General features: G+C 51.4%; 1 protein-coding gene across 1 annotated transcript in view; it reads right to left on the bottom strand.

Moving 5' to 3' along the window:
• ARHGAP26 (Rho GTPase activating protein 26) overlaps positions 1-14,377 on the bottom strand; it is a 72,625-nt gene that overhangs the window by 57,945 nt on the left and 303 nt on the right. The window contains exon 2 of the mRNA XM_019620496.2: positions 10,402-10,511. Coding sequence (XP_019476041.2) covers positions 10,402-10,511 — 110 coding nt within the window. The remainder of the gene's footprint in view (positions 1-10,401; positions 10,512-14,377) is intronic.

Here is a 14,377-nt window from a genome sequence, read left to right as displayed (position 1 = left end):
GGCTAGAAATAACCTTCCTTGCTCTGTGAGCCAGAACAGCACAGATAGGAGTAAGATCTCTCCCAGCCCACATCACTGCAGGCCTCCCTGCAGGGGGAAGGGAGGAAAAAACACGCCTCGCCTCCAAAGCGAAAGACTTGGCAGGGCAGCAGAAACCTGCTGTGAAGTGCTGCTTTATGTCATTCAGATGAGGGCTGTTCGCTTGGAAGAGGGTGGCCCAGGGTCCCTGGCAGCTCCTTCCTTCCTTCCTCCCCTCCCAACCTACCGTTCAGCACTGAACTAACGTGCTGCAGCCACAGCTACTGCCCTGCCTCGCTCCATCTCCCTTCTTCCAGCACAAATTTCAGCTCAGAACTTCCACCGACGCCTGTGTTTGATTAAAAGCAAGAAAAGGTCTATTAAAGAGAGGCATCTCGGGGTCTGAATCCTCTAAATGGGTCTTTGCTCTTCTGCGTCTCTGCACTGAACTAAATGATGGTTCTAATTAAAAACAAGCCCACGTTTTATTACAAGTGCAGGCATTCCCAAGAGCCTCCGAAGCTGAAGCGGGGTGGGCTGCCCGCCAGCCAGCTGCACTGCTTAGCTCAGCTCACTTATATAACCACTGCCTTTGTCACCTAAGGAAAAAATCACCTGGGCAGCCATAGGAGGAACCTCCTGGGGTCACACTGTCAGCTCGCCCCATCTAAATGGTAAAAGGAAACCGAGCTGCAGACAGCTTGGAAATTTACAAACAGAAAGAGGGTAGATGGAAGCAAGGGGGCACAAAGCACGTTAGATACACAGTAGTCTCCAGAACAATGTAACTAAAGGTCAACCGGTTTAGAAAAATACATTTTTGGAATAACTGAGGCTCTTATAGCCTCACAGAGCAGCATTTCTAAGTGAGTGCAGTGGAGCAGATATATTCGGGTCACTCCGGAGTCTGACTAAAAGTGAAAATTTCTCCCAGTTTAACAGCTGCCCATAAATTTTCTAGAATCCTCGAGCAACAGTATGCAGAGCCCTGCTGGAGCCCAGCCAGCCTCACTGCCTATCTCACACACACCCTTCCTCCACCCAACATCCACCACCAGCAAGGAGTGTGAACACAAAACCAACCTGACTTTAAATAACAGTGTCATCTTCACTTTTAAAATAACTGTAACATAGGCATGCCTTGCATTCCTGCTGGGTGAAAAGAGGTTCTTCACTGCCCAGTTGTTCCAAACAATGCTGGGTGGGTTGGTGCCAAGGCTGCAACATCTTTGTGGCGAGCACTTCTAGCCCCAGGTTGCACAGCTGCTCGTGCTGCTGGCTGCCCGTCAGGCCAGGTGTGCACTGACTGCACCCCCTGCTCTGCAGGAAGCCAGCAGGAATGGGAGGAGACAGAGGGACCTGGGAGCGCAGAGGCTTCACGCCGTGGTCCTGCTGTGCAGCACCGGGCTCACTGTGCCCCTGGCACTGGGAGGCAGCCCGATGGAGATTTCATATCGCCTGAATGCCCCTCTCCAAAACTGCAGCATGACGTTTAGGCCTTGCTGGTTTTGACCTGGAATTCCACAAATAAGCTCTGTGAGGAAACCACTCACCCCAAGCATTTACACAGCACCATGCACACACGGCACCATGCACACACGGCACACACAGGCTGCACCTGCAGCACGTGGCACCCAGCAGGCTCTGCACCCTGAGCCCCACACGGCTGCTGCCTCCCCTGCAGGCCTGCCCAGGACAGCAAACCCAAGGCAGCACAGAGGCCAGCAAAGCAGAAATAGGACGATCAAACTGTTTACAGTTTTGAAGGGCAGGCTTTCTTCTGAGACAGCAAATAGGAGTAGGAGGAAGCCTAGGTCAGAGACTATGGTGGGACTGTGGCGTGACAGTAGATTGCTATTAAAAAGTGCAAGGACCAATAAAAACAGGCAATAGAGAAAGTGGTAAGTTTTACAACTGATTGCACAACAAACTGACTACTTCAGTTTTTCATTTAGACTAGCAAAAATACTCTTAATAATCCATTAAAACCAGCAGAGAATTCTACTGATACTCTACTGATATGAAGTTATTCCCTCAGTTTCTAGATGCTTCTTGAATCTTCTGCTCAAATATTCCATAACAGAGGTGACACGAGAGAGAAAGACAAGCAGCTCACGCTCTTTGGTGTTCCATTCATGGCGCTTCGTGCCTCCCCGCAGAGGCTGCCAGCAAGCAGACAGACACGGCCTAAGGGTGGGCAGCTGGGTTCAAATCAAAGCAGGAACGAAATCACTCAGTGCAGCCACCCTGCAACCGTTTCTTAAGCTGCTTCCCCCGCCCGAGCCCAGACTCAGAACAAGTTACTGCTCGTCAGCGGATCCGTCCTGCTCACACACACGCCGCACGTGTCGCCAGCAAGCAGCAGTCCAGGTTCGACCAGCCCTCCTTCCCCACGGACTCAGCAAACTCCAAGTACCTCTCAGCACCACGCTCACCTCCTGGCCTGAATCAGAATGAAAGAGAACCGCTCTGTGCTGCAGCAGTCTGTGGGTGCAGCACAAAAGGTGGATGCTGCGCGGCATCCTGCGGCCAGGCCGATGCTCCAGTCCCAGCCCTCACTGCTGTCAGCTTCAGCGGGTGTCAGCAGCAAGATAAGGCAACGGCACAGCAGCAGTGGCCAACGCTCCCCTGGCACAGCCAGCATCTTTTCCAGCTCCTGAGGAGAGGCTGGAACCCACTCGTGTCAGGACAGCTCTGCCACTCTGAGCAAAACCCAACTTTTGTAGCCACTGAGCGCAGCGCAGACCGCAAAGAAAACTGTCATGCCAAAGCTGGCTACCACAAAGAATGCATTAAAGAAACAATGAGCCATTCACTCAAAGGACATGAAAAACAGAAACTGAAGCCACTGCAGAGCTCCTGGATTTGCAGGAAGAAGTCACAAACTTTCCAAACGTGGATGTGTGGAATAGTGGGTTTGGTTTATAAAGCAGTCCTCAGGGCTCTTATCTCTTTTCAAGATGATCTAGAATGTTTTTCTCGTTCTTTTTATTTATTTATTTATTTATTTCTATTTATGATCCAATCAGCTTTTTAAAGAAGGGACAAAATCCTGACATCCCAAGGCAGCAGTGATCCTGACTCAGTAAGATAGCAAACAGCAAAGCAGCACTGGCTGGAGCCGTACCTAAAAGCATGAAGTCAAGCCTTAGAACCTCACTGGCTTAAGTGCTTTAGAAATAAAAGAAAAGCTTATAATCCCAATGTAAAGTTATCACTCATAGGCTTAAAACAAGTTACAAAAAAGGAAAGGGAGAACAAGGGGGCTGTGGTAAAAGCACAAATGATACAAAAACTAACACAGAACCTGACATCATCACTGACTTTGAAAGTTTAGGCTGATTCTCTTCTACCATCGTGTCCCCAAAAAGGACAAAGGATGAAAAACAAGCAAGCTTTCTTGCCAAAAATCCCAATGGTGGGAGGCAGAGAAACCAGGCAGACACTGTGCTGGGCCAGGCTCTGCCCACCTCACCCAGCTGAGCTGCTGCTGTCAGAGGCACTGCAGGAGCTCCCAGGCAGTGAGAGCACATGGGTAAGACAGCAGCCTTGGTTCAGGGAAAGTTCACTAGGTTGTCTGGGTCAGGAGCTGATTAGAGGCAAAGAGAAAAAGCAAACAATAGAAACCTAGAGATTGAGAGGGGGCAGAGAGGGGAAGGATGTTCTGTTCAGCGCAGAATGGAGAAATGGAGTGACTGCAACGAACCAGGTCATGGAAAGTGGAACAGAAAGAAAGAATTTGCCATAAGCAAACAAACCCAGACAGGATGAAGGCCACAAAAAACCTCAAGATAAAACAGACACAAATTACCATGTTTCTCTGGAAGGCCCATAGTCACACATTTGTGTCAGAGCGGCATAGAAAAAGCAGAACAGACAAACACAGAGCAAATGCTTGGGAGCACCAACGGGTACATGCAGTGATGGCTCCCGACGCCTTGCCCGTGTGCAGAGAGGAAACAGCTCAGCACCACCATCTGCACTCAGCGATGCTCGGGATGAAGATTTTCCTACCGCCTCCAAAAATGCACTTCCCTCAGTAACTGTCTGGGGCGCAATGTAAGGCCATCACGCTCGGATGAAAGCGCTGCTGATGTTTATCAGCCCAAGCCCTGCCCGCCAGCTGCAGCCGCTGCAAACACCGCATCCTCAGCGCAGGGAGCAGGAGGTTTTACAAGCTTTGCTGGAAACACTCAGACACAGAGCTAATGAGCCCAGCACAAAAACCAATACAGAAGAGGCAAGTGACCTCCGAGGGGCTGGAAATGAAATGAATTAAAGCGATAAAGCAGATTTGCAGCTTCCGGTTGGTTATAGTGGAACACAAGGGGGGTGGCAATCCGTGCCCCCCGTGCCCCACCGTCCCCCCAGGCTGCAACAGAAGTCCTTCAAGTTAATTTATTTTTGGAATGAACCAAAACGACAGGAATGCCAAGACTGAAAGCGCTGGATTGAGTTCAAAAGACATCATTTCCACTGGGAAATTAATCTCTTACCATTTTGTATAATTAGACAAAGAAAATGAAAAACAATTCCAGAAAGAATTTCCAGAAGCAATACGTGAGGTGGAGGCGGGAGGAGAGGTGCTGTGTGTTGGGCAGGAACGCGAGGCTGGGCGCTGGGGTTTGCTATGAAAACACTCGGTTATGTCTCCAGAGCAGCACTGGCAAACGAGCCCCGGTGCACCGAGCTGCTGCAAGGTAGGGGGCACGGCCAAGGGGCTGCAATGGGGTAGGAGCTTCTGGAGCCCACAGCCTACCTCCCTCAACCTATGCAGACACACCATGGACAACCCCAGTGGGGTGGAACGCGGCTGCCTCGCTACCCAGTACCGGTCACTTCACTGCAGTTGCTTCCACTCAACCAAACCAAACACTGCCACGGGCCGACCCCAAGGAGGGTCCCAGCACACCACCACAGGCCCCCAGCATGGCCTCAGCCCGCAGGCAGCACTAGACCACATCCCTACAGACTGCGAGATGGTGACCATGGTCACCATGGCAACGCCAGGCCTGCAGGTGCTGGAGGGCTCTGTAGGGCCGGAGGGGAAGGACCCCATTGCCTGGGGGAGCAAGCAACCAGAGGTTCTGCAGGCTCTGGAGGTCTTCACCCACCCACACTTGGCTTACTTCACTTAAACACTGCCTGCTCCCAAAATTACCGCTTGTTTCAGGGAAAGCAGCGGAGGAAGGACAACACAAGAAGGAAGCGGTTTTAGTTTTAGGCTGCACCAAGCACTGGAGGAAAAACTGGGAAGTGATCACTGTCCCCGGCCCGTGCAGCTCGAAGTGCCCCGCTCCGACGGCGAGCAGGACAGCACCGCCCTCAGACCGCCAGGGCACAAGTGCCACGAGCGGGCTGGTCTCAGCTTGCCATCTAGTGGAGGCAGAGGCAGCCGCACGGCGTCCCCAGCAGCCACCCTGCTCCATTTTGTGCAGTCCCCACATCCGTGGCACTGAGCAACACAAGGAGTGGGGAGAGCCTGTGAGACTGAGCCCTGAGCAAGGCGCACTGCCGCCAGCCGCCAGCCTTCTGTGCCACCGTCGCCACCAGGAGGTGGAGCGCCTGCAGGCTGCTGCAGGAAGGGAAACGGGTTCTTCATGACCACAGCCATGTCTGCTTGCCCTGCACGGAGCACGGGCCCGCAGCCCCCTGCAACGCCTGGCAGTGTCCAGCCCCGTGAGACAAGGCTCCGGGTGCTTGTGGGCGCACAGCTCAGACATGCAGGCTTCACAAGCATCTCATTTCATTGGGCTAATAAGCTACTGGCATGGCATAAACTCCAAGTGATGACCTACAGCGATGACCTTCATTACCCAGGGAAGGCCTGAGAGACTTCAAGTGTCTCTATTAAGAGCATTTTGTGGCTCTTGCCATCTAGTCTTTCATTAACCCAGAAGTAACCACTTCTGAACATCACAGGTTCCCAGTGCTGAGAAACAAACAGCACTGCAGCTCCAGCCAGGCCCAGCTCCCGGTTGGGAACACGAGGGTGGTGTCCCAGCAGCAGGCAGAAAACGCCGCAGCTGTCACTTGACCTGTCCCCCTAAACCTGACAGCTTCACACTGCTTGATGGCCCTGCAGCCCAGTGTCCTCACACGGAGCAGCAGATGCTACTTAACCTGGGTATGCAGGGAACCAAGAGGAGGTTTCAGGTCCTCACAGAGGTGATGCTCTGCAATAGCATTCCAGAACGGGAGCAAAAACCGTATTTATTTCTGGGGGATGGAGCAGGGCCAAGAGGAGCAGGGCCCTTTCAGGGCGATGGATCCAACTGCTGGGTCGCCCGGAACAAAACCCACCAACCTCAGCAACCAGCCTTCAGCCTCCCAAAGCCCACCAGGGATTTGTACTTTGTTACCACCTTTGCAAACCTACAAAGAACTGAAGAGGAGGAAAGGGGAACAGAGAAGGAAAGGAAAAACTGCTGGTGTGCCTCCACTGCACTCCTCACCTCCTCATGAGAGCAGGAGGCCCAAGAGAGAACCGACTGTTCGTCCCCAGTGATGCCCTCAGCTTTACAGTGCAAACAAAGCCAACTCCTATACAAAATGCTTGCTGTATTTTTTTTATAGACTTGCACTGCCTCAAAGAACAAAAAAGAAAAGCAAAACAAAACAAATCAAGCAAAGGGCAGCATGATGTGTGTGCCAGAACAGCGCTGCTCAGCTCTCATCCAAATCTTATTCCCTCTGACAGGATCACGGGATGTTGCATTTGCCATTTAACACTAACTTCTCCATCACAAATTAAGGCTACGGACAACGTATTAGCACAGCTCAGCTGGGACACCATTCAACACTTTTCATACCCTTAATCCTCTGCTAAGTTTGTTTGCCCAAAGAAATGGTTTTGCGACCCAAAAGCTTCCAACACCACTATCCCAATTCCATCGGTACTGATGTGAGAACGATTTCTAAGACTACCGACCTGCTTGCAAGGTAACAGCAGGAACCGCTGACATCGTCATCTCTTCTGGCTGGCACGCCTGCTGCACTTGGCAAGCGAAGCCATAACCTTACTAAAATGCTTATCTTGTTCAGTTCTTTGACAGAAAGCAAACAGCCTAATTTGCGTCTCTCTTAATCCTACAGCCTACCACAGCCACCACTATGAGCCAGCACAGCTTTATTTCTGACTCAGCCCCCAGTCAGCTTTCAGAATCGCTCCAGCCTCCACCGTATGCACTACAAACTGCATCACCAGAGGGAAAAAAAACACAGGAAACTCACCCTGAGTATCTTAACAAAGACGAATGCAATTGCTCAGTTACACAGTTAGCATTTTCTCCTACTTCCAGCCTCCGTAACACAGAAGTAAACCCAAAATCAGCACCAAATTAATAGCAAGTGGTAAGAGTTAACAGTCTGACGACTGCTATCTGGAGACGGCTTGGACTGTGAGAGATATAATAAATCTTTTCAAGTTGCGACAAATGTCTTAGCTAATGTAGCCCACATTCTATGTTTAGATCTTCCTACAATGCAATCCAACATTTGGCTTTAGTTTTTTAATTAAAACTAAGAAACAAACTCCGCTGCACTTTAATCTCTCCTTAGCCTGAATTTGCACACGGAATTACCATCCCCACCACGTCCATCTTTCCCACACTCAATATTCAAACCAAAGGAAAACGAGACATTCTTTCCACGAGGGTTTTTTTTGGTTATAAAATTACAGTCAAAGAAGAGAACAGATACTTCTAAGATGCCAAACATTAAATCCTTGTCTCTCCCTCAAGGAAATCTCTGCAGTGTAGGTAACACCCCACACCCTTACGTTGCAAGGCAAGAATTCAGAATTCAACAAAACAGATCAGAAATCCACTTGACAGATCGAGGGGGATAACTGAGGACAAGGAGCTACCCTGTCTGTCAGCACACACAGAAAAATGCTTCTTGGACCCATTTCCATCCAGGCTTCGTTCCCATGGCTCCCACACCACACCTGGAAGGCCAGGTTTAAGCACCCATAGCACTTCAGTGCCAGGAGGTATTGCATCAATGAGTAGCAACAATCCTTGATGTGCTGGATGAGCAAGCTACCCCAAGCTGATGGGCACAACAGGGAAGAACAGAAATCCACAGGCGGCAGCATGAAGACCTGTGGGTTTTTTGAATGAGTTAATGTGATCAGATCCTGGAACAGGCTAATCCAGGCAATCCTGCATCTGTTACTTCACAGAACCTTTCGCATGTGTAGCGCTTCATAAACGCTCAAAATCTTTGGCTATACCTCTACAACCCTACCCTACCACACTGGCTGATATTATGCCAGATCCTGATAACATCAGCAGGTCAAAATGTAACTGGATGACTGTATTCCTGCAGCTCCAGTTGCAAATGGCTGGGTTTCACGTCCCATCACCTACATCTCACACTGGAGGTGAGGCAGAGGAAGGAGGTGAGCAGGCTGAAGGAGAATAAGCCTTGATTCAAATCATGAGCAACACTTTTCATTAGCAAAGAAACAGAAAATATTATCCTGCATCTGGGTGTCACACAGACTCAAGACAGAAGTTCATTCTAGAAGGAACAAGACAGCCTGCACGCTGGTGAGGTTGGTGAATCTCATACAGGAGGGCCCTCCAACCACAGCTGCCCAGGACAGAGCCACTCGGCTCAAGAGCCAAAGGAGCAGGCCAAGCAAGGTTGGTGATAGAAAAAGATAGCAGGGCTTGTCCTGGGCAGGCAAAGCATACTCAGTCTCTTTTCTGTCCTCTGCGCTTGCATCTCTCACAATTCCTCTTCTTGGAAATGGTGTGCAAGCAGGTGTAAATGTGCATTTCTGTCCCAGAAGCATAACATGACTCAAGGGAGTGGCAGAAAGATGTGATCACCATCAGTGGTAGGTCCAAGCTACACACAGCACATGCCCTGTTAGGAAGTGGGCTTCACTCAGCTTGGAGAGGGGCTTATTCAGCAGTGCGGGAACCTGGGAGCGACCCTCACACCAACAAGGCATCACAAGGCAGAGCCAGGCTCAGAGCTGAGCATGGCAGGATGGCAGACAAGAGGTACATGCTGGAACTGGAGATGTTCAGAGTGGGTATAGGAGAAACTCTCCTACTGAGGGTGGCCAAGCAGCAGAGCTGGTGCCCCATAGGGCAGTAAGTCTGCCTCCTTGGCTGGTTTCATTAACCTGCTTGGAGCAGAAATCCCCAAAGTCCCATCACACCTGAACTGCCAAGTGAATCCCCGATTCCAGGCTGAAGCCCAGCTGCAATCCTGAATGAAATGCTTCATCTGAGATACAGCACAGCACCTCAGACACACACAGCCATCCAGGTGTATGAATCACTGCAGGTGCTTCAAAAGCAAGCTGCTCGACTACACCCAGCACGTGCCTTCCAGCACTCACTGCTCAGCCCCGTGCGTATCCACGTGGCCTTAAAGAATGCTTTCTGACAAACAAAGACCTTTCCGCGGATTGCAGGGGGAGGGCTCTGCTCAAACCAGCACCAGTCTGAGGCCACAGGGCTGTGCTGGACCGGGCTACCCTGATCCCCACGTGGACCCAACTCTGGCTGCCAGATCCCAGCTCCAGCCCAGTAGCAGACATTTACTTCAAAAACACACACGGATGGTCCTGTCGTGGCTCCAGCTGCCTACAAAGATTATTTTCACATCCTGCATGCTCCCAACCACACCAGGGCAGAGGCCCACATTGTGCTGCACCTGGCACCCATGGGCTGCTCTACAATGGGGCACTGCCACTGCTGGACGGGACCACTCCATCCCACACAGAGCCTACTGCAGCACTCATCCAGGACAGCCCAGTCAGAGCAGAGCAGAGCTCAGAAAACTCAGCATTAAAGTCTGCATATGTGTTCAAAATAAAAAAATTCAGTTTTCTGAAAAGCCTCCACAATCCCTCCCAGCAGTAAGGCAGCCTGTGCAGCTTTGGCACAGCAGAAGCAAGCAGAGCACCAAGAAGAAATACCACTGAGTACTGGGAATGGGCTCCACTCCTCCACTCACACAAGATCTGCAGTTCTCCGTAAGACCCAGAAACGGTTGCCAGACGAGTTGCAGGACTTAGAAAGCCCTGGAAATCTACAGCATATTTTTTTCTACTGCTCTTTTTGCCATGTTTTCCTTTCAGCACAGCACAGCAGCGTGTTTGTGCTGGCCAAGCCTATCCACCTCCCTTCCACCGCACCTTCGAGCAATTGGAGCACAGGAGATACAGTATTACCTCAAATATTTAACCAAAGGATTAAACTATTCTCTTGGCAGAGGCATGCTCTGCCCACAATGCAGCTCCCGCGCCGGCTGGCAGGCGCTGCGTGGCTGCCTGCTTCGTGGCCAGCGAGCTGCCCCAGGCTACAAAGAGCTCTCCACGCTCTTCTCCAATACTTTTGCACCAATGTTTCTGCTCACCGGCTCCCGGCCATCCATTGCCTCCATCCAAAGCCTTCGGTCCTCCTCAGAAAGCGCCTGCATGGTGATCACACCGGGCCTGCAGAGAGAAAGGGAATACCATAAATAAACTGCAGGTCAGAAAACAAGACACAGATTAAGTTCTTGTGTAAGACAGAGAGAGAAAGGTGACGATCTTCTTCCTCGCCAAGCCCCAGCAAGATGTGGCTGATGCCAGCCTAACCACTCTGGGAAGTCCCTGCAGGTCCCAGCCAGGACCAAAAAGGAGCAGAAGGCATCTCCAATAATCAACACACATTTGCAGTGGTTTTACGGTATGACTGGCACTCTGTGACGCTGCACCTGCCTCACCTGCCTTTGGGCTAAGCACATCCATGTAATGGACACGGAAGGCAGCTGAGCAAGCAGGACACCCCTGTGTCCCCGCACCCCATGTCCCACCACCCCAAGCACCAGCTCAGGGGGGACCTTCTGTTGCATCCGGAACTTCAACACTTTGTCCCCAAAACGCTCACATCAGTGTGACCGTGCTATGCCCCTGGCCCCTGCCCTTACCCCCACAACAGCCCCCGAGCTACACGCTAAAACCAACTCCGTGACTGCTTATTTACTTTAATGAGAAGGGAAAAGAACAGGCCCAAGTGCTGGCACGCAAAGCAGGGGGGGCCAGGGAACAAAACCAGCCTGGCGCTCGCCTCAGGGCCAGCACCACCTCCACCACTTCCAAGCAACCTTGCTCTGCCCTTCCCACACCAGGAGCTAACGCTCAATTATCTTGTTCTGTCACCAAAGTCGTGACTGACTGAGCACAGCAGAGCACCCTCCAGCTCCTGGTGCAGCACATCATGGAACACAGGTTGCCCCTCAGCACCCCGGGACCCGCAGGGGCTCAGTGACACAGCTGAGGTGGCAAATCCAATGAGTTTTTCTGTTCGGTTGGCCTGGTCTGTTTCATTCCAGGCTATTTTCAGATGCATTAGCACAGTGCAGCTGCTATTTCTGCAGGAGGAGAGCGGGCAGAAGCCCTGGCAACAGGGAAGACGCAGGCATAGATCCAGCATGAGCAGGAGTGGCTGTCAGAGCTGTCTGCAGCAATGCTTGGGGGGGTTTAGGGTTCATTCTCAGAAAGAATTGCAGCAGAGAGAGCGTAATGCTGCAGCTCCCAACCCAGCAAAACACAGCTGCCCCAGCCCTGCAGCAGGAAACACACAGGGGTGAGGCAGAGAGCCACGGCAGTTGCCTGCTTTAGGACCACTCAATGCGAAACCCCCCATGGCCTGGGAAGAGGGCTCACTTCTAACTTGCACTTTCCAAAAGCGTTCCAGCAGAAGAGGATCACTGCACAAAAGCTGTTCAGTTCTGAGGAGTGATCCTCTGTCAGAGAGGACAGCGTGACCAGGGATGCTCGGTGTGGTGGTTTTGGCCCGTTCCTATCGCTCTGCGGTACTTCAGGGCGAGGAACAAAGAAATAACCCCTCGCCAGCCAACCCCAGGGCTCACTCGCAGCACGCGCAAGGCAGCTCAGCACAGGTTTGCAGCAGCAGCAGCATGCTCAGGCTTGCAACAAATCCAGGTCCAAGTAAATCAGACATAATGTATTTGATCTCCGCTAATCCTATTGGTGAGTCAGTCCATACTCACCAGCTTAGTGGTTTGGAAGTTTACTCATTTTGAAGGGAAGAGGAAACCACTTAACCATCACCCCATTTGAGAGAGAAAACGCTCAACATCCAGCACCGAATGCTGTCAGCACAGGGAACAAAGCTCAGTGCTGTGCAGACAACGTGGTCTGGGGGAGACAGGCAGCAGGAGAAGGGCTGAGGGGCCAAGGGGCTGGAGATGGGCTGGGGGCAGCTCCCTCCCCGTTGGCACAGGGAGGTGGTGGGCAGCTCAGCCCAAGCTCAGGCGGGCTGGCAGGGGAGCTCCAGCAACCCAGGGAGGGCAAAGGAAATAGAGATCTCTGTCTCCAGTGAGACATTAACACAAACACATTGAAACTGTTCACTCGAGTAAACTTGACACTGGCCCCTAAGAGAATTGACAAGGTCCCAGAAAGACAGCGCGGGTACCTCCCGTGCCAGGTTCCCCCGCGCACAGGACAGAAGTGATAATGTGAAAATGTTTGTTCTGCCTTTCAGCGATAACAACTCTTTGGGCTTCACTTCAAAGCCAAACTTACCAGCGTGCAGGGAGGGGCTGCAAACCCGAATTAAAAATCCATTTACATTGCAAACAGCTCTGCATTTCCTCCCACAGTGCTCATTTGCCAGAGCATCCATTGCACCACTTTCCCGAGCACAACCATCTTCCTGGCTGTGACGCATTCTAAATGCACCCCACACATTATGCCTCATCCATTATTCATTGGGACCGTGCCCACGGGGTGCCACGCACTCAGGTTGGGATGGCGGGGCCAGCATCCCACCCACCCCAGCAGCACAAAGCTGTCCTCAGCCCCACACCCACAGCCAGCCCCACGGTCAGGGCTTTCCTCAAAGATCAACCGCTGCCAGAAGTGTGTGTGCCAGATTGTGGGTATCTCAGCTATCCAGTGTAGAGCCTGAGACGGGGAAGGGCCTCCTCTGGCTTCCTCTCCCAGAAGATAAACCTGCCATGTCCATCCCTCTTCCCTCACCTAACACACAAACATCCGTGGTCCTGATGTGCCACACACAGCAGAGGACTCCCCTGTGCCCCAGTGGCATTGCTCACCCCAGCAGCAAGAATGAAAACATCAACACTGACTTCTGTGGCCCAAAGATAACAAACCTACCAACCCAGTGCTGGGGGCTGCAGCAGGCATTTACCTCCCAGCACCAAGAGCCTTTTGCCTTCTTCTGCGATGCAATGGGGAAATGTTGTGATTGGAAGGAAAGTTTCTGGACTGAAAAGATGCAGGAGCACGAGACCAGAGTGGAACATGATAAGCACTTTGCAAGAAAGTAAATTTTTGATATGGCACAATCTAAAACCTATTTTTTCCATATGAGACCACACAGGAAATTTGAATTTTCTCAATATCTCTGCTTTTGTGAAAAACAGCCTGGGTTTAAAGAGCTATGACTAAGCGTGCAGAGAAAATGAGAAAGTCCCCTAGCTGCTGCTCCTTCCAGAAAAACAAACAAATAATGAAAGCAATAGAAATAGATAAGAACTTTCAACTCCTGCAACAGCTTATCTCATCGAGACAATCTAAACTGCCGAATGAGAAAGCCTAAAGATGGATTAATAACAGGGCTGGAGGGCCAGGAAGCTTCCAGCCCCACTACGAGCAGAGAAGCACAGGAGGTGTGGAAGGGGATGAGGAAGGCAGGGAATAAGGGGACTCCCAGTTCAGGTCCCACTGCTCATTACAACGCAAGCTGTCCCCTTCGATGCTGCAGATGCGCTCTGCCATCAGTCGCAGAGGGCAGCTCCCCGTGCAGACTGGGCTGTGCAGCTCCAGCAGCTCCCTATGAACTACTTTGTCTGAAAGGCCACTGGAAATGTGACACCAGCCACGGAACACACGTGGCTGCATGGCACCAAAAGCAGCCGGTGAGCGAAGGGCACGCAGCAATGCCAGCTGCTCCGGGGCACAGCGGGACCAGCAGAGTTCCTGCTCCCATCAGTCACTAAGGGACCAAAACCCCACACACTGAATACCTCCTATTCCCATAAGTGCCAATTGCTATTAGGGGCACTTAGCTTCTGGCCCAGAGAAACCACCTAGACTGTCCTAAATTTCAAAGCTTTTGTCATCAGCCAGATAAGATCCTCCCCTTCCTGAGGCTTATTTGGTAAGACATTGGCTGTCATCCCTGCTTACCTTGTTTATAAAACTGACTTAATGCACAGAGACTCCAAATTAGTTTAGTTTGAAAAAAGGGCATTACCAGCAAACCACACTGTCCATCACGTGAGGGAATATTTCAACCAGATGCTGGAACCCCATTCTGAGGTCTGTTTTGGTATAACAAAGTATATAAATATATAG

This window comes from Meleagris gallopavo, chromosome 15, assembly GCF_000146605.3.
Source record: "Meleagris gallopavo isolate NT-WF06-2002-E0010 breed Aviagen turkey brand Nicholas breeding stock chromosome 15, Turkey_5.1, whole genome shotgun sequence".
Classification (NCBI taxonomy): Eukaryota; Metazoa; Chordata; class Aves; order Galliformes; family Phasianidae; genus Meleagris; species Meleagris gallopavo.
The sequence above is the reverse complement of the archived record's forward strand: the minus strand, read 5'-3'. Positions and strand labels throughout refer to the sequence as shown.